This window comes from Gadus chalcogrammus, chromosome 13 (assembly GCF_026213295.1).
Source record: "Gadus chalcogrammus isolate NIFS_2021 chromosome 13, NIFS_Gcha_1.0, whole genome shotgun sequence".
Lineage (NCBI taxonomy): Eukaryota > Metazoa > Chordata > Actinopteri > Gadiformes > Gadidae > Gadus > Gadus chalcogrammus.
The window spans coordinates 21,017,847-21,045,584 of record NC_079424.1 but is presented as its reverse complement, the minus strand read 5'-3'; the positions used below and the strand labels follow the sequence as shown (position 1 = coordinate 21,045,584).

Sequence of the window (27,738 nt, the reverse complement as noted above, 5' to 3'; positions counted from 1 at the left end):
TTCCATTTGGGTTCCATTCAAACTGGATTGGACTGTTGGGTTTTCAGTATGATGGACGTGAGTCATGGTTTTTAGAATGGTTGTATGTTCTCCACAGAACAAACAATATTTGTTTTGTGTGTGTGTGTGTGTGTGTGTGTCTCTGTGTGTGTCTGTTGGGCATGTGTTGGGCCCAGTTTACTGAAGCCTTGTCGATGAAAAACAACCATTGCATCATGACTTTGAGAATAAAAGTGCTGTGCATAACCCAGTTGAACTTGTATTACGACAAAATGGGAAAGATAGTGGTACAGCTCGCCCTACTTGGGCTGATGCTGGCAGTCGTCTACACACTACCAAACAAGGTAGGATTTAAGATTATCATATCTATCATATAATATGATCTGATTTTAAATTATATCATACTATATAACATTATGATACATAATATGATCTACAATTGTATCTCATTAAATTGTATTATATGAGGTTATTATATGATTCGGTATGATATATTATCTTAGGTATTATATATTATAATATCCAGCGGTTAAAGGAGTACTTTACCTTGCATTACGTGCTTTTTAAGTCAGTTAAAGTAGTAATACCGCACTGTAGGAATACTCTGCTAGTAAAAGGAAATGTACATGAATGAACAAAAGTATGAGCACCAAATATACTTACGGAACAAAATTAAAAGTACTCATTATGCAGTATGACCCAACATTTATTGTTTTATTGGATTTATTATTCATAATAATTCCATTTATTGATGCATTAATGTGTTAATCACTTTAATGTTGCATCTGGAAAGGTTGGACCTCATTTATATATATAGCAAAATGCTTAATCGAATAGTTATATAAATGAAGTATGATTATATTTTCTATTTCTAATATGAATCTGCAAGTAACTAAAGGTGTCAGGTAAATGTAGAGGGGTAGAAATAATAATATTTTCCTCTGAGATGTAGTACAGAAGTAAAAGGTAGCAGAAAATAGAAATAATAGCCAGTGTTATAATCCGGTGTTTCTCTAGTTCGGCTCTATCTCTAACTCTGATTATTCTACCAAATTACAACATTATGAACTATGGCTCTTTGACAAACATCAGCAACTACAGAGTAGCTGCTGGACTTCAAACTTTAAAATCAATACTATCAGTACGACTAATATCAGTTAGATAAGCACAATTTATTGTGCTATTATATTGGTTATGAAGCTCATATAGTTTCCTGAGACCCTATTAGGGATGGAGGTGGAATAAACCTATTCACAGGTCTTTAAAGGTAAGGGTTAAAAAACACAATTAATTTATATGGAATATTGGTTCCATTTGATACCTAAATCTTTGCATTACTCAATCCTATTGGCAAATGAACAGCACCGTTCTGTCTAAACACTTGTTAAACACTAACCCAGTATGGCTTTGGCTGGACAGCAATTAAGATCCTCATATGGGTGAACTGACTGATAAACTGGAAAACCCTCCCAACAGGGCTGATTGGTATTATCACTCTAGTCATTTTTTGGGAGATGCTTTCATCGGGCCTGAAGCCAGACTGATGTACACTGGGAAATAGAAAGTCAACTTGAAAGATCAGAATGGTCTCCCAAGGCAACTGTTTACCCCTAACCGCAACTATGGCAGTTAAAATAATAATAATGTTAGAACTAATCTAGTGAAACCGGGAATCATCAGATTAAGCATATAAACGTACTGAATCAGTACGTTTACATGTACAGCTTAATCAGATTAGAGCCATAGTTCGACTATGCTCCTCAATCGGACAACTGCAATTGTCCGAGTATTCATTGCGGTGAGAAAATCAATTCATTAGCCGTAGCATGTCACGATAGGTGGCACTGTGCCCATTTCAACTAATAGAGCCACCGGCGGCATTCAAGAAAGATGGGGCCTCTACAAATAGTCTAATTTCCTAACCTTTATGCCTCTTTTCCTTTACCTTTGTGGAAAAAATCATCGGGTCAAGGAGGATTGAAAATATGCTTCCTTTCAAACATAGGAAAAGACAGCACGGTTTAAAATGTATTCGGGAATATTTTTGGCGACTTGAATCCCAATTCACATGTGAAAAAAAAGAGGCTCAATTTACGTTGATGTTGAAATTAACTGCCCCCTAGCCTGGGTATACCCATGCTGCCTTGCGCACGATTCCATTTGGCGCTGCCAGGCAGACTGGATTCCATGGATATGATTTTCGCCTGAGATAGGGAACCAATCACAGAACGGGGAGGGACGGCAAGACGATTACAGCAACCCACCGGAGCTATCGTAAAATAAGCCTGGTCGTTACTGCTAAGACGTCTTAGTTAAGACCTGGCGTTAGAATGGAACTAACACCGGTTGCACCAACGGGACTTACGCCTGGTCTTAACTACGCCCGGTCTTACATTTGAAAGTCCTACCTCTCCTTTCTACAGGGGCGGCCATCTTTAAACGTGACAGGTGGATCCATAGACAATAAGCATGCGATACATGCTATGACAAATACTTACCTTTTTTCAATAGACTGATTTCCATCTTTAAATGTGACAGGTGGATCCATAGACCAGTCACTCTTCATGGAGACACAGCTGGGTTCAGGGGAGTCTGCTCTGTCCTGCTGCTCGGGGCTTCAATACGAAACACACGCAACTTTGACTCAGTTTCAGTCATGAAAGTAATAGTTTAATGGAAAATCAGTGTTGACCTCTGAGATGGACATAAACCCAGACAGTGAGAGATCCTCTTACCTTTCAGCTTCGCTCTGGGGGCCATATTCCATAGACATGGTGCTTTTAGAAGTAGGACCCCCCTCCTCCATCTCCACATTCAAGGTAGACGGGGGACCTGGACACAAACACAACTACATATCTTGTGGATTCCATTTTAAGACTTCATATGCTCCTCCACAAATGATTTACACAACTCTCTCTCTCTCCGACCCAGAGAAAATAACTGAAAGGGCCGGGACACGGATCCGGTCCGGGTTCTGAAGGTTCTAGACAGCTAGGTTAAAGGGGAGCATGCAGATAAGTATTCCATCTGGATACTTTCACCGGGGGCGGTGTGTTAGAATGGTTTAGTAGTGCCCAATAAACGGCTCCGGGCAATCGTAAACCACGCCTCAAATACGAGAGAATGAATGTGTGGTTCCCAGACCTAATCTCAATGTAGATGAGATGAGGTCTGGCGTTAGCCAGGCTAACTGCCCCCAGTAGTCTTTCTTAAGTGTGAAGTTGGCCTTTTATTTTCTTACGGTTAATACTGTGTGCTTAATAACCAGCAATAAATGAATTCATTTAGATTCAAATAATGTTTCTGGAATTGGTATCCATTATTATCATTTGTATTTCCTTCTCTTATCTTCTTCTTCTTTACCGCATCTCTCATGCGTCTTCGCGTTAAGTAAACTTATTTGTTAAAGCAACATGCTTGGCATGTTACTTTATGAATCCCGTTTCATTGCTCCAAGCAATGAATATTGCCGCCATAAAGGATTATGGGATACCACTATCTCGTTTCCTTTCGTAAAGGTTGCTCAGGAGTAACCTATTCTAAAGGAGGGTTAAGGATGCACCGAGGTCCCTTTCCTAAGAATTTATAGAATTCAAACCACCTTTCCTCAAAATTCCCATGCATAATAAGACATGTCGTGGGCCTCTACGTCAACAGTGCGAGTATCGTCGCCTTATACTTCCGGCTCACGGCCCCGGGAAAAGATCTCGTTCATGCGCAGAACACAAAATCCGATTCCAATCAAATTAAATGTATACTATACATGCACGCTTAATGCCACTATCAATCGAATAATCTAGCTGTCTTAATCCGACTATGAGTAACCTGATTCAAGTCGACTTTAGTACACACCTTAGTCACTAAGGTGTGTACATGCATCTTAATAATCCAATCATGGTCGGACTAAGCCAATCATTTGATTTTCTTGAGTCATGTAAACGCACTGAATGAGTTAGTTTATATTGGCACATTGCTTTGTTGAATGATTTGTGTTTTCCATACCTGTTCAGGAGGACTGGGACATCTACAAATACCATATCAACTCCACAGTGACCGACGGCTATGCCATCACTATCATCACCAGCCGCGTGGTCAATCGCAGGGATCAGCCAACGGAAATAGAATTCCACGTCAAGATTCCAAAGAACGCCTTCATTAGTCAATTCAAAATGTGACTGGCTTTCAAATTCAACTTGAATCGTGTAATTCAAAATTCCTTCAGACTTTGTGCAGTTCAAACAATGTTGGTGTTCTCCAGGTCGATCGAGGGTCAGATGTACGACGGAGTGGTAAAGGCCAAGGAAGAGGCTCAGCAGCAGTACAGCGAGGCCATATCCCGTGGGCAGAGCGCTGGGATCGTTAGGTAGGTCTACATTGTATATCAGACGTATAGTTTAGTTTAATGCCATGGCAACGAATGTCACGTAGCCGAAGAGAGCACCGCGATCCATCTCTGTTTGTGGAGAACTACCTCTTCAGACAGTTTTCCTATGTTCGTAAACGTTTGCTTGCTTATGTTCGTTTAACGGAACATGTTTAAAATCGTTCGCGAACGTTCGCCTATGTTTGCGATTCTGAACGCACCTCAGGTGTCTACAGACATAATAGGTCAGGTAGGTCTACATACATTATATAGCATCAGGTTAGTGCAAATTGAGGTTTGTCAAAATTAGGTCGATATTAGGGATCTGGTATGCCAACATTATAAATCAGGAAGATCACCATAATAGATTTGGTAGTTCTACATTATAGATAAGGTAGGTCCTGCAGTACATTATATATCAATGTCTACGTACATTATAGAACAAGTAGGTCTAACATGATAGATCAGGTATACCCACATCATAGATCAGCTCTATTGTTAGTAATGCAGAATATACATGGTAAAAGTTTTTTTTTATTGCATTAAAAAGGATTAACCAATTGCTAGGTATATAGTATATAGTATGCCTCGTTATACCATGGAAACAAACAAGGCTTCCCTTTACAATGCAGTGTTTCAGCTTTCGTTCACTAAAATTGTGAATTGAACAAACATCTGCAAGAATGTTCCCAGTATTTAAGAAGGTACTAGAAGCAGAATGGTACTGTGGAGGTTGTTACCAGGATAGTATTGATCTAATTTCTTACTTAAGTAAAAACAGTTTAATTGTTTCTAAGGAATGTCTAATGAACAATGACTATTTCAGAAAAATAATTAATCGTAATCTTAATTTCTGTATAATTAAACTTGGGCTGTTTCCAACATTATAATTTGATAACTATATTGTAACATGAATTGATGTGTAATAGAGGATGTGCTTCTAATAATTGTTTGCAATTATATCTTAGTTATTACCAACCTAAAACAATTGCAATTACATAGTATATTGTTGAGTTGATGGATGATAGTGGACGTTTTTCTTTCAGCTGTGGTTTTTCTGTATTTACCTCCGATGTACTGGTCGTAATTGCCATATAAAATAATATAATTTGCCATATATTTAGCAGGTAAATGAAGGGACTGAAAAGGGAAGGGTTACCAATATGGTTAAATGTATTATCTAACCATGGACAACACAATTGAACAATTTTGGGAGAAACGTTGTCTTGTGATATGACTTGTCGATATTTCACAAAATGTATATTGTCATTGTTTTCCCACATTTTTCTGCAGAAAACCTTTAGGGGAACCCCCCTTTAAAACAATGATTATCAGGTGTTCTCTACTATGTTTCCATAATGAATAATCTTCCCTGCAGTTCTGTGGGGAGATCCCTCGAGGAGTTTACGACCTCTGTCACTGTGGCTGGTCACCAAAAAGTGACCTTCGAGCTCACCCATGAGGAGCTGCTGAAGAGGAGGCTCGGGCAGTATGAGCTCCAGATCTACGCTCGGCCCATGCAGCCGGTCAATGATTTCAAGGTACGATGTCATCGTTTTTTATACAAATTAGTATTACAGTTTGTAATACGTATTACAAATGCAGCACTGTCAAATTGCTTTTATGTGGTCTGTATCTTTTTGTCTCTGGAAGATTGATGTTAGCATCTATGAACAACCAGACATAGTGTTCTCAGAGGTTAAAGGAGGATTAAACAACCCTAATCTTGCTACCATCGGTGCCGCAGAAAGTCAAAATCAGGTACAAAATAACCTGCACCAAATACAAACACAAAATGAATACCTTATTTCAGATTGCATTACATTGCAGAAGAATACTCTTGACGATCTCAGTCCCCTCATCAGATCTGTGCTGACCTTTCTGTTTCAGTTGGATGTCCATTTCCACCCAACAGTGGAGCAGCAGACCCTTTGCGGGGCCTGTGGAGATGAAGGTTTGAACGGAGATTTGGTGATTGTATATGATGTCTTCAGGGATGACACCCTGGGACACCTCAAGGTACAGTCCCAGTGAAGAGAGCACCATTCACCAACTATTATATCTGAAAATCCCATCTAAGAATCCTTCATCCACCTTCTAATGACCATGCCTTCTTCCCTCCGCCTCCAAGGAATCGGACGGGTTTTTTGTCCATCACTTTGCTCCAACTGGATTGGCCCGCATTTCAAAGAACGTCATCTTCGTCATCGATCAAAGTGGCTCAATGCATGGCAGGAAGATGCGCCAGGTAAGGTTACCGGGATGAGGTACTGCTATTTAGCAATGCTAACATTGGATTTGTCAAAAGAAAAATGGTAAATATCCAGTTTATTATTCTGATAATGACATATTGAGAATGATTAAATGTTGTGTGAACCTGTTAGTTATGGAAAACACAGATGGCTGTCATCCAGTTTCTAAGGACCACATTATGTGCAATCCATAGGCCACACATTGGCAAAAGGTTAAAACATCTCAAACTATTACTTGTGTGTCTGTGTGAGAGTATGATTAAATTCAATGGTTTGAAATAGCTTTAAAGTGAAGGTTTTTGATGGTGTCGTAAGCGCCTTGCAGATTTTCACATGACTGCTGTACTTTCCTCCTTTAACCTTTGCTCAGACTCGTGCTGCATTAGTTCATATCCTTGCAGACCTGGCGACGGATGACTATTTTGGTTTGATCACTTTCAACCACGCCGTCCATCCATGGAAGAGGGAACTTGTCCAGGCTAACGAACACAATGTTGGTATTGCAAAAGAGTTTGCACGAACAATCGAAGATCGCGGATGTGAGTGTATTAACATGAAACCTATCTATATGTATATTAGAGCTGTCAAGCGATTAAAATATTTAATCGTGATTAATCGCATTAATGTCATAGTGGAGACATAAACGATTAATCGCGATTAATCGCAAATTCTTTTTCTATGCTAAATATCCCTTGATTTTTTTGTCCCATAATTCTTCTCATTTTAATTCTCTTATCAACATGGTGAAGTGCATCGGCTTGCCTTGTGCAAATGATTTTTTATTGATAACAACATTGGCATATACTGATCAAAACAGGACGATACAAAAAAAGAGCCTATAGTGCAATTAAACGACTGCTTTGAACAAATGTCTTTTGAACATAGTAGTGGTGGTTGAATCTGAGTCAGTCGGATTCAAAGATCCGAATCCTTACATTCACCCATGAGTCACGAGTCAGTGGTCTCAATTAACCCGAATCTTTCGGTTCTGGCTGCTACGGACGACATTATTAAAACAATGCACGAATGTCATCAAACTGTAGGTCTATAACAACATTAACACATCCGTTTTTCATCTGCATAGTAACTTAGATTAAGCATACGGACCCGGAGCTGCCAGCTGCGTGGTTGAATAAGAACTTCCTGTAGACAGAGCTGTACACAGATCCAGATCCGTAGACTGAGCGAATTCATGGGTCGGATTCGTATCCGGTTGAGTGAAAGACTAACTCAAAGGATTCAGATGAAATGGGTCTGACTCGTATCCGGCTGGGTGAAAGACTAACTCAAAGGACTCAGTTGAAATGGGTCGGACTCGTATCCGGCTGGGTGAAAGACTAACTCAAAGGACTCAGTTGAAATGGGTCGGACTCGTATCCGGTTGAGTGAAAGACTAACTCAAATTACTCATTGAATGGGTCGGACTCATATCCTGTTGAGTGAAAGACCAACTCAACGGACTCATACTAAATGTGTCGGGCTCGTACTGAATGTAAATCGTTAAACTCTTGTTACAAAGGCATTATTTTACGAGAGATTGTATTCTAAAATGAAAGTAGCTTATTAAAAATAAAGTTGTTTGCTGACTATGTGAACTCTCGGAATATTTCTGTGTTTGACGAGCTTCAAAGAGAAAAAAAATTAATCCATACGTTTTTTTCCTAATTCAGATAGCAGTCACGTTGGCGACATCTCCGATGTTTGCAATGCATCCTTTTTAATATTCAAATATGTTCGCGTATTTCCCCTGGATATCCTCAAAACTGCATTACAGTGGTTTGCTGTGAGCGTGCGCATTAGGCACTAGGGAGTGGGCTGCTGGGCTCATTCAGCGACAAAATTTCAACTGATTCAGATTCAAAGGACTCAAAAGATTCTGATCTTTTTAGTGATTCACTCAAATGACTATGAATCTTCTAAGTGAATCGAAATTCCCATCACTAGAACATAGCAGTCAGGCTACTGCTTCTTTGTTTTGAGCCCAAGAAAAAAAAACGAACCTGTTCAAACTCGCACACAACGTCTAACGTGATTGTTTGTTTGTTTTATTTTGTCTTGTTTTTGTTTTATTTATTTATTTATTTTTATTTATTATGTTTAATTTTATTTAATTTTTTTCACAATTATATATTTTTAAACGATTTATGATGACTATATGCTCTGTAAGGTGACCTTTGGTGTCTTGAAAGGTGCCTCTAAATTAAATGTATTATTATTATTATATATTAGTGCTGTCAAGCGATTAAAATAATTAATCGTGATTAATTACTTTTTTAATAAAAGAATTGCGTTAATCGCGCGATAAAAAAATTAACGCCGTTAAAATTGGTTTGCGTTAACGCCGTTAATAAGGCGTTTAACTGACAGCACTAATATATATAGATATGTATATACACACACATAGGGTTAGAGTTATATGCACATTATTTATGTACAGTAAATATCTATCTACGGATACATATATGCACACGCACATACATATGCAGTGTTTGGTAATGGTACACTTAGAACAGGGGTTCTCAAAGTTTTGACAGCTGAGTGCCAATTTAGGAACCCAGAATTTGAATGAGGGCCGGCAAAGAAAAAAATTAGGCGGGAAACGCTGTCATCATCCCAGTGGTGAAAAAAAACATTGCACCGGGGACCTCTGGGAGTGAGGTCAAGTGAGGTCTTATCACGAAACTGAGGTTCATCCTTTCAAATTAATGTACAGTCGGATTAAAACGAACAAGTGTAACAGGATTTTATTGAAAGCTAGAGAGAGTCAACTTTTCTCTTTATATATATATATATATATATATTTATTTTTTGTTTGTTTTTTTACTTACATCTGTATGTCATTGCGGGCCGCCAGGAATGTTTCTGCGGGCCGCCACTGGCCCGTGGGCCGCACTTTGAGAACAAATGACTTAGAAGTAACATTAATTAGTTACCCACTGTAAAAAAGAAAAACTTCACTTTTTGTTACCAATAATAAAAATCCCTTTGTGATTTCTTTCCCATTGGTTAAAACAGCGTTCACTACTCACTATTATGGCTGCGTTTGTCGCTGAGTATAAGCTAAATTCAATCCAGAAGGGTAAACTGAGCTTGCTGCAAGGGGATATTTCAAATCACATTTTGCAGGATTTTTGCATGCGGCAGAGTATTTATAGTTTTTTTACAAGCTCCTTTCAACATTCCTCTTCCTGCAAAAAACACAGTAATCTTGTTGAAATATTAGGCAGCAGACAGTGCGCTATGTGTCTACACTACTGTATCGTAAATAGCATCGTTCTAGCTGAGCTTCACATGCACATTTCACAGGTACCCTCGAACAGTAGGAAAGAAACAGAAACAGTTGCAATGCATCTGTTATTTTAAAGTAAAAGATGCTTTTCTGAAAATGTAACAAACTAACGGATTGCTTGAATTGCAAAACTAATGCATTCCTTAATCTTAGTTATGTGATTGTCCCTTTGTAGCACAATGCCTCCAACACGATATGTATATGAAGACTATAGAACATGACATATCATCCTATTCTACTGTTAATGGTCACTCTTTTTGTCATTTTAGCGACGGACATTAATTCCGCCTTGTTGGAAGGTGCAAAAATGCTAAATCAGAACCCCCGAGATGGTTCAGCATCTATTCTTATTCTGCTCACCGATGGAGACCCTACCACCGGTAAGACACAGTTAGACCTAACAACTAGTAAGACCCTACCACTGGTGAGACAAAGTTACGTGGACCTAACAACTAGTAAGACCCTACCACTGGTGAGACACAGTTAGACCTAACAACTAGTAAGACCTTACGAGTAAGACCAAACCATTAGAAAGACAGTACCACTGGTAAGACACAGTTAGACCTAACAACTATTAAGAACTTACGAGTAAGACCAAACCATTAGAAAGACCCTACCACTGGTAAGACACAGTAAGAACCAACAACAAGCCGGACCTTATGAGTAAGACCAAACCTGTGGTACGAGCCAACCACTAGTAAGACTTAACCATTAGTAAGAACGAATCACTAGTATAGACCCAACCCCTAGTAACACTTAACTACTAGCAAGAACTAATCACTAGTATAATACCCAGCCCCTAGTAAGACTTAACCAATATTAAGAACTAATCATTAGGATAAGACCCAGCCCTAAGACTTAACCAATAGTAAGAACTAATCCCAAGTATAAGACCCAGCCCTAAGATTTAACCAATAGTTAGAGCTAATCACTGGTATAAGTCCCAAATGCTAGAAAGAACTGAGCACCAGTAAGAACTAATCCCTAGTATAAGACTCAACCACTAGTAAGACCCAACCACTGTTTTTTCATTGCAGGGGAAATAAATCCTGTAAAAATACAGAAGAATGTGATGCGGGCCATCAATAAGAAGTTTCCATTGTACTGTCTTGGTTTTGGTCATGATGTCAATTTTGAATTCCTGGAGAAAATGTCCCTAGAAAACAGCGGAGTAGCGAGACGCATCTACGATGACGCTGATGCCGATTTTCAGCTGAAGGTGAAACAGAAATAACTCATGTCATTATACACTCTACACAATTATTATAATCCATCTGCATGTAATCATGAAGTTATCATCAATCAAATACAATTATGAATTATCATCCATCTGAATACAATTATTATCATCAATCTAGATACAATCATGAAGTTATCATCCATCTGAATACAATTATGAAGATATCCTAATTCTAAATACAATAATGAGGTTATCATCCATCTGAATACAATTACTATCATCAATCTAAATAAAATTATGAAGTTATCATCAATCTAATGGATAAAAATACGTTCACAAATGTCTTCCTCCTCAACTCTTGTTTGCGTGTCCAAACCTCTTATAAAGTTCTATTACCTCCACAGGGTTTCTATGCAGAGGTGGCTACTCCTCTGTTAACCAACGTGATGTTGATCTATGAAGGCGGGGCTAATCTCACACAGACTAATTTCAGCCACTATTACAACGGCTCTGAGATTGTTGTCGCTGGCCAGATCACCGACAACAATATTGAAACGTTCTCTCCACGGGTTGTAGCCATCTCGGTAAGAGTGTCAACAGTGTGTGTCATATTTTGCTAGTTTGGTTTACATATAAAATAAACAAGATGTTGTTTTATTTTACTTATCAAAATGTGTTCCATCTGTCACCCAGGGAAACAAACATGTGGAATTTTCTGAAACAAATTCCAGTACTGTAATGACAGCATCTATGTCAGAGAGCAACACCAGAAGGCTTTGGGCCTACCTGACAGTAAAGCAGCTCCTGGATAAAGAGTATTTATGTCCAGTGTCTCATAGAATCAATTTTCAAACTGAAACATTGAGTGATCTCAAACAGCTTTTAATAAGAACATGTTTGTATAAAGAGATATTTCACGCTGTGTCTAACATTATGAATCCAGGTTACAGCTAGATGGTGAGGAAAAGGAACGGGCCAAACAGGAGGTGCTTGAACTGTCTCTGAAGTACCGATTTGTGACTCCACACACCTCCATGGTGGTGACAAAACCTCCCGGGGAGAACGCACAAGTGCTCCATAAACCCAAGGAAGGAGAAAAGCATCCATCGCCTCAAGGGGGATCTTTTGGATTTGTTCAGTCCTCAGCGCATTACGATGGTAAGCTTTCCTTTAACACATGTGCATTGTTTATTGTTTTAAAGGGAAATCTCACCCATTTGCATTAAGCTTTGTATCGTTAGAAACCCAGTCATATTTTTGAATGGTCGTGCCTCCTTCCATAATTTCCCCCTAAGCGGGAGAATCCGTATCTACCTCTAACAATTTCTGCTTTAAATGACGCAAAATTTCGTCTTTTAAAGCAGGTAGTGTAAAGGCAGATTCATACCTTCGGATCCGGACGAAACTCGTCTGTCCGTACCAAACGTTGTCTCCGAGACTACCTTTCATACCTCCGTCCAGTTTGTCTCCGAGACTACCCTTCATACCTCGGTCCAGTTTCAGCGTTGTTATGGATGTTAAGCAATACATCCTCTAGAGGGCAATGACTCTCGTGTCCTAAATTTCCGGCATCGACAATCGCAAACATTGCATCTGTAGAGGAGTTGATTTTGCTTTGTGTCATCCGAAATCGGCAAAAAAAAGTGCAAAAAGTGTACCTTTTCTGTCTAAAATCCTGGAACGTGTTGTTGCCAAACAACTCATCACCTACCTTCACACCAACGACCTTTTTGAACTCTTCCAATCCGGTTTCCGCTCCAAACACAGTACAGAAACTGCCCTCCTCAAAGTGACCAATGACCTTCTGCTATCCTCTGACACTGGCTCCCTCAATATCCTCATCCTCCTTGACCTCAGTGCTGCCTTTGACATGATCAATCACTCCATTCTCCTCTCCCGTCTCCAATCCACCCTTGGCATCACTGGCACCGCCCTCTCCTGGCTCGGATCCTATCTCTCCGACAGACATCAATTCATCGTCATCAGCAACTGTGCTTCAACCACTACTCCTCATCCACGGTGTCCCCCAGGGTTCTGTGCTTGGTCCTCTTCATTCTGTACATGCTTCCTCTTGGTCAGATCCTCCGTCACCATGGACTCCGGTTCCACTGTTACGCCGATAACACACAGCTTTACCTCCCCTCCAAAACCATCAGTCCTTCCACCCTCTCAACCCTCTCCAACTGTTTGACTGACATCAAGACCTGGATGCAAAACAGCTTTCTCAAACTCAACTCCAACAAATCCGAAATTCTCATCATTGGTCCTGACACCCTCACTCACTCCACTCAGAACTTCACCCTTAACATTGATGGCTCCACTATCACCCCCACCACCAAAATCCGTAACCTTGGAGTTATCCTGGACCCCACTCCCTCCTTCCTCCCCCTTGTTAACCATATTACCAAAACTGCCTTTTTCCACCTCCGAAACACCGCCTGCCTCCGCCCCAACCTGTCTACCGCTGCTGCGACACTCATCCACGCTTTCATTTCATCCAGGCTTGACTACTGCAATGGTCTTCTCTACGGCACCACCAACTAAGTCCTCAGAAAAATTCAATAAGTCCAGAACTCAGCTGCACGTCTCCTCACTGGTACCCGCTCCAGAGAACACATCACACCTGTCCTCCGTGAACTCCATTGGCTTCCACTTAAACACCGAATCAACTTCAAAATCCTACTCATCACCTACAAAGCCTTCAACAGCCTATTCCCCCCCTACCTTGCCGACCTCCTCCATCACCACGCCCCCTCCCGATTCCTCAGGTCCATCTCTGCCAACCTGCTACAAGTTCCACGGACTGAGCGCGGGACTTGGGGTGATCGGGCCTTCTCAGTTGCTGCCCCCACCCTTTGGAATTCACTCCCGTCCCACATCAAAGTCTCTCCAACCCTCTCTTCTTTTAAATCGGCAGTCAAAACATACCTTTTCACACTAGCCTTCCCCACCTAACTCCCTGCTTATTCTTCATATTTAACCTCTGTTTTTCTTTTTTTTCCTAGTCTGTCTTGCATAGTTTTGATAGGGCAATATGTAAAGTGTCTTAGTGTACCATATTAAGCGCTATATACATTTAATTTATTATTATTATTATTATTAGGCCTAAGTGTGGCATGTGACACCCCTCACCAACACACAGATTCTCTCCCCAAAATGTTGCGCCATTTAAAAAAAAAACAGTTGCAACTCATTGCCAAAGCAGGTAAATAATAAAATAAAAAGGTCAGGTATATAGTATAATATAAGTATAAAACTTTAACAATACAATATATATATATACATATCAGATATTATACTAGTCTCTCTATTTTCGCGAATGGTTGGACTTCTCTCTATAATTCTGCCTCGATCTCCGTTTGTATTGCTCCATCTCCCGGAGCACTCCGGATTCGTAAGCTCAGAGGCGACGGACCCACTGACGGACGAAACGAATGCTGGTTACAAATAAATTGTAAAAATACACACCATGAAGTAATTTTTTCATTCAGGCAAGTATTCATGTAATAAGCGGGATAATGTATAGAAAGTCACCGGTCATATCGAAAAAATGCTTATTTTCCCAATAATGACCAGCATTCTATACATTATCACTTACATAGTATCTGTTGTTAAACCACAGCTGTGCTTCATTGAGCAAAAAATAAAAAGAAACCTAAATAAATGGTTGATGGTGAATACTTTTGGCGTGGAGTTAAAACTACACACTTTACCCGTTTTGTTCAAAATATCGTTATAATATCGTATATCACCATTCAAACAAAAAATATCGAGATATGAGTTTTGGTCCATGTCGCCCAGCCCTACTCCTGAATAACATCTCCAGCACCGGAGAAGTCTCACTCGCAATCGCAAAACCCACGACCGACCCGCGCTGTTCAGGCATCCAACCCGACCAGCACCGTGTTCGACACAGTACATTTTTTCCCCCCTGTTTCATCCAAATTGTGTGGGTCACCCGTCGGGTACCCCAACCCGTGCAGGACTCTGGCCAAAATAACCCCCACTACGAGTCTTTACTTGTTCTGGAAGTACCAGAGACGTCCGTGAACCCGACACAGTCTTTAATTCATAAGATCATCCAGAGGCACACACAGCTTTTGGCAGTGATATTATTATATTATATTATATAGCTATAGATATTATATTATGTTAGATTATTTACATAGAGTCCCGGGAGTTTGCAAACGGCAACAATCACTTCTCCTACATGCTGCTGTTCACGCTGTACTGCAGGGAGTGAACGCTGATTGGCTGTTATGCTACGTCCCTCAGGGAGTGAATGCTGATTGGCTGTTATGCTACGTCCCTCAGGGAGTGAACGCTGATTGGCTGTTATGCTACGTCCCTCAGGGAGTGAATGCTTATTGGCTGTTATGCTACGTCCCTCAGGGAGTGAATGCTGATTGGCTGTTATGCTACGTCCCTCAGGGAGTGAATGCTGATTGGCTGTTATGCTACGCCCTCAGGGGGTGAATGCTGATTGGCTGTCATGCTACGTCCCTCAGGGAGTGAACACTGATTGGCATTGTGGGAGTTGTCGCCTTCAATCCGCATGCGCCAAAAATACACTGTGCCTTTTCTCGGTCAAGAAGGCACAAAATGTGAAATTGATGTTACTATTCAACTAAATGTATGACCCACTTTCAATACAGATTCATGTCTCCACTGGTGAAATTCTCCTTTAAGATTTTGCACTGTGTCGGTATCTCTTGTTCATCCAAATCTCTTCTCTCCCAGATCCCTCTTTCACAGCGCCAAGTTTACATGGTATGATACCTTGCTTCTGAATATTGGCAGGCCAGCAATATATTTATCTGAACTTCCGGAGCATTATGTCATCCATGTCATTGTATTATAATTCCGTTCCAGGAATGGCAAATCGTCGTCGTCAGGGCACTATGCGTAAGTCTGTTTATCATGTATAACACGCCTGATATTTTCTGAATCTGCTTTTTTATAACTTAACTTTATTAATGCTTCAAAGTTGCTGTGGTTCAATATGCTGCCATTTTGAATAATTAAATGTTACTGTATTGTGACCAATTGTTTCTGCAAGAATGTGAACACAGTGACAATGTGTTTTGGGACAAGAGTTCCAACACGCAACACATGATGTGCATGCAACACATCCAGATGTGCAACACATCTGTGCACACAAATAATTATGAGCACTTTCATGTCACTGGTATGCTGTATTTCTCTGCCCACATGAGTTATTATATAGCCTGAAAGGGAAAAATCCTTAATTGAGCGCCCAAATAAACAAGGCAGCACGCAACTGACCTCCCTATGGTGTTTACGTGTTGTGGCGACCCGGCCCCAGGAATGTATCTCTCACGTCAGAAATACCACACTCCAAGACGCGTTCAAAGCCCGGTGGGGCATTTATTCATTAATGAGAAAAGTAAACTACGGGGTCAGTACCCAATGCAGGAAAGACAAAAATCATAAAAGCGACTCCGTGAGCCACGCAGGCGTCCAGGGAATTGTCTCTCCGGTCCGGGCCGGTCTCACCCCAGGCAAGGGAGGCCGCTCCCGTCCCGTCAGGTGACGTCGTCCAAGGGGGGGGGGGGGGTGCGTGCCGTGTCGGCGCACGTCGTCCTGGCGTGCGCCGCTGGGGAAGTCCGTTAAATCCAGGCGTCTGCTTGGCCGTATCGGGTCCTGGGGTTACTCTCCTCCGCTCGGTCTCCCGGTTCCCCTCTCTGTGAAAACAAACAGCTTTTTAAAGGGTGCCTCACCCTCTGTCGCAGGTGTCCTCCGTTTCGTTGATTGGAGTTACGCAATGGATGCTCTTTGGCTCCGGCTGGTGGATCTCGGCGGTATACGCCCTCCACCACCTCTCCCTTGGGCCGCCTGGCCTGAGGGTTTGGGGCCGGGTTGCCACAGTGTAAACCCAGCATTATTAACAGATCGAGGTATGACGAGGTCAGCATCATCACCAATGTCAAAATCCATTACTGGTCTTATTTTGCAAACCCACACCCGCGAATTACCTTCCTTACCCAACCGGACCCGCTATAAATTGATACCGACGCCCGAACCGCACCCGAAGGAAATTAGACACATAAGACTGAACGCCGGGGAATTATACTATTTGGTGGTTTAGATTGGTGATTTAGATTGCTGTGCAAGAAAAGCAAATCATCCACTTTGGCCGGTTTTAGTTGACCCCTCTGCTCCTGAATACCATCTCCAGCACCGGAGAAGTCTCGCTCGCAATCGCAAAACCTGCGGCCGACCCGCGCTGTTCAGGCATCTGACCCGACCAGCACCCGTGTTCGACACAGTACATTCTTTCCCCCGTTTCTTCAAAATTGTGTGGGTCACCCGTCGGGTACCCGAACCCGTGCAGGACTCTGGCCGAAATAACCCCCACTAGCAGCCTTTACTTGTTCTGGAAGTACCAGAGACGTCCGAGAACCCGACGCAGTCTTTAATTCATAATGTCATCCGGAGGCACACACAGCTTTTGGCCGTGAAATAACATTATATTATAGTATATTATGTAGCTATAGATATTATATTATATTATATTACTTACAGAGTCCCGGGCTTTTGCAAACAGCGACAATCACTTCTCCTGCATGCTGCTGTTCAAGCTGGACTGCAGGGAGTGAACGCTGATTGGCTGTTATGCTACGTCCATCAGGGAATGAACGCTGATTGGCATTGTGGGAGTTGTCGCCTTCAATCCGCAAGCGCCAAAAAGACACTTTGCCTTTTCTCGGTCAAGAAGGCACAAAATTTGAAATTGATGTTACTATTCAACTAAATATATGACCCACTTTCAATACAGATTCATGTCTCCACTGGTGAAATACTCCTTTAAGATTTTGCACTGTGTCGGTATCTCTTGTTCATCCAAATCTCTTCTCTCCCAGATCCCTCTTTCACAGCGCCAAGTTTACATGGTATGATACCTTGCTTCTGAATATTGGCAGGCCAGCAATATATTTATCTGAACTTCCGGAGCATTATGTCATCCATGTCATTGTATTATAATTCCGTTCCAGGAATGGCAAATCGTCGTCGTCAGGGCACTATGCGTAAGTCTGTTTATCATGTATAACACGCCTGATATTTTCTGAATCTGCTTTTTTATAACTTAACTTTATTAATGCTTCAAAGTTGCTGTGGTTCAATATGCTGCCATTTTGAATAATTAAATGTTACTGTATTGTGACCAATTGTTTCTGCAAGAATGTGAACACAGTGACAATGTGTTTTGGGACAAGAGTTCCAACACGCAACACATGATGTGCATGCAACACATCCAGATGTGCAACACATCTGTGCACACAAATAATTATGAGCACTTTCATGTCACTGGTATGCTGTATTTCTCTGCCCACATGAGTTATTATATAGCCTGAAAGGGAAAAATCCTTAATTGAGCGCCCAAATAAACAAGGCAGCACGCAACTGACCTCCCTATGGTGTTTACGTGTTGTGGCGACCCGGCCCCAGGAATGTATCTCTCACGTCAGAAATACCACACTCCAAGACGCGTTCAAAGCCCGGTGGGGCATTTATTCATTAATGAGAAAAGTAAACTACGGGGTCAGTACCCAATGCAGGAAAGACAAAAATCATAAAAGCGACTCCGTGAGCCACGCAGGCGTCCAGGGAATTGTCTCTCCGGTCCGGGCCGGTCTCGCCCCAGGCAAGGGAGGCCGCTCCCGTCCCGTCAGGTGACGTCGTCCAAGGGGGGGGGGGGGGTGCGTGCCGTGTCGGCGCACGTCGTCCTGGCGTGCGCCGCTGGGGAAGTCCGTTAAATCCAGGCGTCTGCTTGGCCGTATCGGGTCCTGGGGTTACTCTCCTCCGCTCGGTCTCCCGGTTCCCCTCTCTGTGAAAACAAACAGCTTTTTAAAGGGTGCCTCACCCTCTGTCGCAGGTGTCCTCCGTTTCGTTGATTGGAGTTACGCAATGGATGCTCTTTGGCTCCGGCTGGTGGATCTCGGCGGTATACGCCCTCCACCACCTCTCCCTTGGGCCGCCTGGCCTGAGGGTTTGGGGCCGGGTTGCCACAGTGTAAACCCAGCATTATTAACAGATCGAGGTATGACGAGGTCAGCATCATCACCAATGTCAAAATCCATTACTGGTCTTATTTTGCAAACCCACACCCGCGAATTACCTTCCTTACCCAACCGGACCCGCTATAAATTGATACCGACGCCCGAACCGCACCCGAAGGAAATTAGACACATAAGACTGAACGCCGGGGAATTATACTATTTGGTGGTTTAGATTGGTGATTTAGATTGCTGTGCAAGAAAAGCAAATCATCCACTTTGGCCGGTTTTAGTTGACCCCTCTGCTCCTGAATACCATCTCCAGCACCGGAGAAGTCTCGCTCGCAATCGCAAAACCTGCGGCCGACCCGCGCTGTTCAGGCATCTGACCCGACCAGCACCCGTGTTCGACACAGTACATTCTTTCCCCCGTTTCTTCAAAATTGTGTGGGTCACCCGTCGGGTACCCGAACCCGTGCAGGACTCTGGCCGAAATAACCCCCACTAGCAGCCTTTACTTGTTCTGGAAGTACCAGAGACGTCCGAGAACCCGACGCAGTCTTTAATTCATAATGTCATCCGGAGGCACACACAGCTTTTGGCCGTGAAATAACATTATATTATAGTATATTATGTAGCTATAGATATTATATTATATTATATTACTTACAGAGTCCCGGGCTTTTGCAAACAGCGACAATCACTTCTCCTGCATGCTGCTGTTCAAGCTGGACTGCAGGGAGTGAACGCTGATTGGCTGTTATGCTACGTCCATCAGGGAATGAACGCTGATTGGCATTGTGGGAGTTGTCGCCTTCAATCCGCAAGCGCCAAAAAGACACTTTGCCTTTTCTCGGTCAAGAAGGCACAAAATTTGAAATTGATGTTACTATTCAACTAAATATATGACCCACTTTCAATACAGATTCATGTCTCCACTGGTGAAATACTCCTTTAAGATTTTGCACTGTGTCTGTATCTCTTGTTCATCCAAATCTCTTCTCCCCCAGATCCGTCTTCCAGAGGTACAGGTATGATACCTTGCTTCTGAATATTGGCAGGCCAGCAAAATATGTGTATGAACTTTCGGAGCATTATGTCATCCATGTCATTGTATTATAATTCCGTTCCAGGAGCGTGGCTTGTTCGTCATCAGGACATTATGCGTAAGTCTGTTTATCATGCATAAAATGTCTGATATTTTCTGAATCTGCTTTTTTTATAACTTAACTTTATTAATGCTTCAAAGTTGCTGTGATTCAATATGCTGCCATTTTGAAGAATTACATTGTTACTCTATAGTGACCAATTGTTTCTGCTAGAATGTGAACACAACGACAATGTGTTTTGGGCCCAGAGCTCCAACACCCAACACATGATGAGCATGCAACACATCCAGATGTGCAACACATCTGTGCACACAAATATTTATTAATTAATATATATTAATTATGAACACTTTCATAGCACTGCTGTGCTGTATTTCTCTGCCCACATGAGTTATTATATAGCCTGAAAGGGAAAAATCCTTAATTGAGCGCCCAAATAAACAAGGCAGCATGCAACTGACCTCCCTGTGGTGTTTACGTGTTGTGGCGACCCGGCCCCAGGAATGTATCTCTCACGTCAGAAATACCACACTCCAAGACGCGTTCACTGCGTCCACACTGCGAATTACCTTCCTTACCCAACCAAACCCGCTATAAATTGATACCGACGCCCGACCTGCACCCGAAGGAAATTAGACACATAAGACTGAACGCCGGGGAATTACACTATTTGGTGGTTTAGATTGGTGCTTTAGATTGCGGTGCAAGAAAAGCAAATCATCCACTTTGGCCAGTTTTAGTTGACTCCTCTGCTCCTGAATAACATCTCCAGCACCGGAGAAGTCTCGCTCGCAATCGCAAAACCTGCGACCGACCCGCGCTGTTCAGGCGTCTGACCCGACCAGCACCCGTGTTCGACACAGTACATTCTTTCCCCCGTTTCATCAAAATTGTGTGGGTCACCCGTCGGGTACCCGAACCCGTGCAGGACTCTGGCCGAAATAACCCCCACTACCAGTCTTTACTAGTTCTGGAAGTACCAGAGACGTCCGAGAACCCGACGCAGTCTTTAATTCATAATATCATCCGGAGGCACACACAGCTTTTGGCCGTGAAATAACATATTATATTATATTATATTATATTATATTATATTATATTATATTATATTATATTATATTATATAGCTATAGATATTATGTTATATTATATTACTTACATAGAGTCCCGGGGTCTCATTTATAAAACTGTGCGTGGGATCGTTACTAAAAATGTGCGTACGCCCAGAAGCCAAGTTTTGCGTGCGCCAAAAAATATTCAGATTTATAAAACCCTGCGTACGCACACCGTACGCAATCTTTGCTTTATAAATCACAGAGTGCCTACAAGTGTGCGCAGCTGAATCAGCTTCAAGTTCCGCCCAGTACACGCCCCTTTTTAACCATAAATGGTCAATGCAAATGACCTCATGAATTCGATCTTCATATAAAACAGACTCAGATGCAAGTATTATGTCTTGTCGGAAACAATGGTAGAAGTACTGAGAAAAGCAAAAAAGCGAAATTTCACGGAGGTTGAAGTGGAGACACTTGTGGGTGAGATGGAGGCCCGAAAGGTAGTTTTGATCGCCAACAACAAAAAGCAGAGTGAGTGGCAACATGTTGCTGCAGCAGTGAACTCTGTCAGTAGCACGGAGCGCACAGTCCCAGAATTAAAAAAGAAGTGGTCTGACATAGAGTTACATATTTCTATGTAGCCTACCAATAAATTGTTATGGTCCCTAAATACCCACTCCCACCGAATCCTGCCATTTGCATGGTCCGCCAGAAGTGCCATATAGTGCAGCATTACCACGGCGCAGAGCTCTGTATTTATAGGGTTACGGTAATAAGACTTGATATACCATAACACCTTGGATAATCAGTTTGTAATCACCCACGTAAAATGTTCTTGAACATAACCCCTTTTTAATGCGTGATTTGTCATGAAAAGCATCAGGAGTAACGGACAACGTTTGTGATGAGGAGTGTGCTCTGGTTTTCCACACTTGGGATTTAATTGACATTTGATTATGTGTTTACAGTGTCACATAAAAATATTATGTTATTGACACATGTTGGACAGATGCTTTATTCCATGCAGTCGCGCCGTCAGTGGACAGTATGCAGTGACGGGATTAAATATAGAGATTTTTTTTTTATTTCTATACTAAGGAGATGTTTCTGGAGTAATAACTGAGAAATAACGCAGGTGACTTCAATTATTCTGATTAGGATTTAACGCATGATACGGGTTGAAATTAAATTTATGAACGGCGATGATAAAACATAATCGTTCTTCTCACGCTACAATTCTTCGGTCTGATTTCAGTTCACCACCACACCATCTGTGTCGCCAATTCTCCTTTTCCTCCAAACCATGCGTACGCATGGGTCAGAGTTTGCTTAGGGCTGCGCACATTTTCCCGTCAAGTTGGTTTTTTATAGATCACAACCTTGGCGTGGAAAGTCACGTACGCCAATTTCAGCCCCGTTTTGTGCGTACGCAACGGTTATAAATGAGACCCCCGGGCTTTTGCAAACAGCGACAATCACTTCTCCTGCATGCTGCTGTTCACGCTGTACTGCAGGGAGTGAACGCTGATTGGCTGTTATGCTACGTCCCTCAGGGAGTGAATGCTGATTGGCTGTTATGCTACGTCCATCAGGGAATGAACGCTGATTGGCATTGTTGGAGTTGTCGCCTTCAATCCGCAAGCGCCAAAAATACACTTTGCCTTTTCTCGGTCAAGAAGGCACAAAATTTGAAATTGATGTTACTATTCAACTAAATATATGACCCACTTTCAATACAGATTCATGTCTCCACTGGTGAAATACTCCTTTAAGATTTTGCACTGTGTCTGTATCTCTTGTTCATCCAAATCTCTTCTCCCCCAGATCCGTCTTCCAGAGGTGCAGGTATGATACCTTGCTTCTGAATATTGGCAGGCCAGCAATATATTTTTATGAACTTTCGAAAGCATTATGTCATTCATGTCATTGTATTATAATTCCGTTCCAGGAGGGGGGCATGTTCATGATCAGGACAGTATGGATAGCGGTAAGTCTGTTTATCATGTATAAAATGCCTGATATTTTCTGAATCTACTTTTTTAAAACTTAACTTTATTAATGCTTCAAAGTTGCTGTGATTCAATATGCTGCCATTTTGAAAAATTAAATTGTTACTGTATTGTGACCAATTGTTTCTGCTAGAATGTGAACACAATGACAATGTGTTTTGGGCCAAGAGTTCCAACAAGCAGCATATGATGAGCATGCAACACATCCAGATGTGCAACACTTCTGTGCACACAAATAATTATGAACACTTTCATAGCACTGCTGTGCTGTATTTATCTGCCCACATGAGTTATTATAGCCTGAGAGGGAACAATCCTTATTTGATCGCCAAAATAAACAAGGTAGCACGCAACTGACCTCCCTGTGGTGTTTATGAGTAAATCCAGATCAAGATATGGCGATGTCAGCATCATCACCAGTGTCAGATTCCTTTACAGTCGTCAGAATGCCCCCTGTGTTTACCCCCACTCTTGGTAAGGTTTTATGTTTTCTTTTTTTTCTTTTTCTTCTACCATACATTTTTCTTTACAGTCTATCAGATATGACCTTTTTTACAGCCATTTCAGCAACACACACACACACAAACACACACACACACACACACACACACACACACACACACACACACACACACACACACACACACACACACACACACACACACACACACACACACACACACACACACACACACACACATTATATGTATGTGTACACACACACAGATATGTTTCCATGTTAATCACTTAACTTCATTTTTGTGATATTATAGTGTGGGAGTGTGTGTGGTGATGCTGGTTTAACCTGTGCGCACTGATGACTCTATGTGCAGTGCAACAGTTCCATCATACACACACTCCACGTATAGCTTTATTGGAATTTCATGGATACCCAAAATGAAAGTGATTGTGTTTGAATCTAAATTCTGTCTCAATTTTTATTTTACTCTAAAGTTTTGTAAGTGTGTTCAGAGTTTGCGGAACTGAAAAAAATTATTTTTAATTGTGCTTCAGATTTTTATAGGTTGGTCATTCTAGAAAATTCTAGAAAATATGTGTAAATCGGGGAATAAGTTTGCAAATTCTCACATTTGTAAATTAATTGAAGAATACATACACAAACCACCACAAAAACTGTCAACAAATACATCAATATACAATTATACTTTTGGACCAAATTGCCTGTCGAGCAATAACATGACAGATGACAAAATACTTAAGAGTGAAATTAAACTCCATAACTGTACCCTGAACAGCAGTGTCATCAACATGCAATTGCAAGCTGTTCTTGTGTTAGTCAGGCACTTATTGTTAATTTTTCTTTCTTTTTCTTAGTTTCTATAACTACTGTTCTCCAGATGTTTGTGCGAAAAACAGTCAATGGGAGCTTGCCACTGTGTTACGATCTCAACGAATTAAGGCCTCTTAAACTACTGCACAATCCCAACAGAGGTCACTACTGAGTCATTTAAATTCATATAATCCGATTTATCTGTCTGTCTGTCTGTCTGTCTGTCTGTCTGTCTGTCTGTCTGTCTGTCTGTCTGTCTGTCTGTCTGTCTGTCTGTCTGTCTGTCTGTCTGTCTGTCTGTCTGTCTGTCTGTCTGTCTGCCTGCCTGCCTGTCTGTCTGTCTGTCTGTCTGTCTGTCTGTCTGTCTGTCTGTCTGTCTGTCTGTCTGTCTGTCTGTCTGTCTGTCTGTCTGTCTGTCTGTCTGTCTGTCTGTCTGCCTGTCTGTCTGTCTGTCTGTCTGTCTGTCTGTCTGTCTGTCTAGCGTGATACATATAAATCTATCTATCGTGATTTATATAAATCAATATCCATCTATCGTGATATATAGATTGATATCTATATCTATCTATCGTGATATATCGATATCAATTTATCTATCTATCGTGATACATGAATCGATATCTATCTATCGTGATATATGAATCTATATCTATCTATCTCGATATAAATGAATCGATATCTATCTATCGTGATATATGAATCGATATCTATCTATCGGGATACATGAATCGATATCTATCTATCGTGATATATGAATCGATATCTATCTATCGTGATATATGAATCGATATCTATCTATCGTGATATATGAATCGATATCTATATAGTTAAATATATAGTTATTTATATAGTTATATATATAGTTATTATATAGTTATATATATAGTTATTTCTTGATATAGTTATATATATAGTTATTTATATAGTTATATATGTTATATACATATATTGTTTTCATGTATTTAGCTATTTGTTTCTGAAAGCTTATCTTTATTGCATTTATCATCCAGAAATGACTTACTGCAGATATGTCCCCACTCTGTAGAGCTCTCTATCAATGGTCAACTGGAGTCATTTCCCAACGTTGGCTTCAAAAGGCTTGTTATCCACAACCAAAACCAACGTATTGACATCAACCAGCGTCATATATGCGTGAACGATGGACAGAATGCAACAAAGATCCGATGGGAGCCGAACATTATTGATATCCAAAGGTGACCAACACACACTTCATAATCCACTGAGAGTTTGGTCTTATTTCGAAGCTTTTTTATGTCCAAATTAGATAAATATGTGTGACAGAAGGTACTTCTTTTATAGGGGAAAACTGATTCAGAGCCACAACAAGACCACCATAATGATCGAAGACTCGCTCTTGATCATAATGCGTCATGAAGAGAAGGGTAAAAGCCTTCTCTGGCCAATCTTCAGTCAGGTCTCCAACGACCCAGTCGGAGGGCTTCTAGGTAACTCGAATACACTCTTTCTGCTGTGAGACATGGAGTAATTGTTTAACACATAGGTGTATTTGCGATGTCATTGTATATTTTAAAACCAAACAGACCAATCATTTGAATGGTTTGTGGTTGCCTTTCAGCTGTCAAACCGTTGGTCTACGAGAGCGTGTCTGCTCCGTCCGGGACAGTCACGGTCAGCGGCAAAACGTTCACGGTTTCAGAGTAAGATGGTTGATCTTTCTATTGGCTCTCCCACACACAAATATTACCATATGGCATTTCCCTCTTGTGATTGTAATTGTGATTAGGCTTACTTACGCTGAAATCAAAATAATTACCTTTTCAACAGGAGCGAGATTTTCGACTACAGTGTGACATCTGCGCCGAGAATAAAGTGTTGGTTAACATCTGCAGAGAATGCCTTGGAGGGACGTCTGTTCGATTATCTTGTCACAGATTTATAAATGAATAAATTAGAAATGATCTGCAATGCCATTCCTTATTGCACTGTTGCGTTCCTCCGCTTCAGAGGAATTGTCATGTCAACTGTTAGATAAGAAATAAGAGCAGACAAAAATTTGTTCAAGTAAATAATAAAATGAATGTTTGAGCGTATTGTTTCACAATCTATACTGACTACATACTGTATGGGATCTTCAATTGCTCTTTGTGTTTGGATTACAAGTTGTATAGTGGACATTCATCAATGTTATTATAATGTATCCGTGTTGGATTGAGAAGGGAATCAAAAGTGCCCCGAAGGAACATGACGAAATGCATATTTGGAAGAGTTAAGGTTGAAATCTCTGCTGCAAATGGCATGTGATTACTTATAGGCCTAAGTGAAACCTGTCCAACGGGTCAAACTTTAAACTTTATAAAATGACCCTGATGAGTCCCTCACATGCTACTCCCATGTTGAGCAAGTAGGCCTATGTTGTATCATATGGATGATGAAGTGCATTCTGATGAAACGTAAATTTGATCTTCTGTGGTATGGTTGTTTCGGGCTAGGTCTGACTCTAAAATGCTTTTACACTGCAAAATATGCCCCACTTATGCACGCCTTTTTCCCGGCATGGTTCACTTGTTTACACTGCCCGAGGTAAATTGCCAGTTTGAGCTAGAACCCCAATTTATCCTCCCGGACCCTACACAACACACATTGGCGGTTTCATTCTGATGTAATTGAGATTAGACGGCTCGGCGGTTCCAGGGGTGGGACTTCGGTAGAGGTGTTGCTGCGTTGTCTAGACTGAGAGACAACGCAGCGATATCAACGTGTTATAACTTGAGATAGTCCTACAGTGAAATCCCCGAGCTGCTGATCATGTGACAGAAGGTGATGCAGTCGCATTAAACAAGGACGGGGGAAGGTGGTGCGATCTACGAGAAAGACGCAGAGGAACTATCCTTTCGAGGCTTTTGTAGCCTACACTTAGATTTATACTCATTGGCGGGATGATAAATAAGTCATGCCTACAGGGTCTGACTTAATACGGATGGACCGATACAATTTGATATGGTGCACATAGAAGCAGATAGTCAGAAGTGATGTATACAAATGTTTGCTTCAATATCGGTTGGTCTAATATGGGCATCTACATAAATTCCAATACATACACACTGACACACTCACTCAAACATACTCTGTATGCCAGTGGCGATTTTAGTCATGGGCGAACCGGGGCGCCCTATCTGTGGGGGGCGGCAAA

At 41.4% G+C, this 27,738-nt stretch overlaps 1 protein-coding gene and 1 long non-coding RNA gene across 3 annotated transcripts; both read left to right on the top strand.

Annotated features, from left to right (window-relative positions):
- The first annotated feature begins 234 nt into the window (after window positions 1-234).
- LOC130401585 (inter-alpha-trypsin inhibitor heavy chain H3-like) lies at window positions 235-26,638 on the top strand. Of its 2 annotated transcripts, none has more exons than XM_056605439.1 (27): window positions 235-344; window positions 4,011-4,171; window positions 4,259-4,363; window positions 5,742-5,904; window positions 6,017-6,124; window positions 6,254-6,382; window positions 6,495-6,611; window positions 6,986-7,154; window positions 10,174-10,284; window positions 10,942-11,123; window positions 11,489-11,668; window positions 11,778-11,899; window positions 12,028-12,242; window positions 15,825-15,854; window positions 15,957-15,989; window positions 17,969-17,998; window positions 18,101-18,133; window positions 20,113-20,127; window positions 20,236-20,268; window positions 23,091-23,111; window positions 23,215-23,253; window positions 23,663-23,749; window positions 24,611-24,727; window positions 25,612-25,780; window positions 25,887-26,032; window positions 26,164-26,245; window positions 26,373-26,638. In XM_056605439.1, the coding sequence occupies exons 1-27, from the start codon at window positions 273-275 to the stop codon at window positions 26,485-26,487; spliced, it is 2,784 nt and encodes a 927-aa protein (XP_056461414.1). In that variant the 5' UTR covers window positions 235-272; the 3' UTR covers window positions 26,488-26,638. The 2 variants fall into 2 exon arrangements, with proteins under 2 accessions (XP_056461414.1, XP_056461413.1); XM_056605438.1 differs by having other exon boundaries at window positions 20,113-20,133.
- On the top strand, window positions 351-4,004 carry LOC130401586 (uncharacterized). The gene is made up of 3 exons (XR_008903861.1): window positions 351-2,662; window positions 2,743-2,819; window positions 2,932-4,004. It is a non-coding gene; the product is annotated as an uncharacterized LOC130401586 (long non-coding RNA).
- Window positions 26,639-27,738: the final 1,100 nt, after the last annotated feature.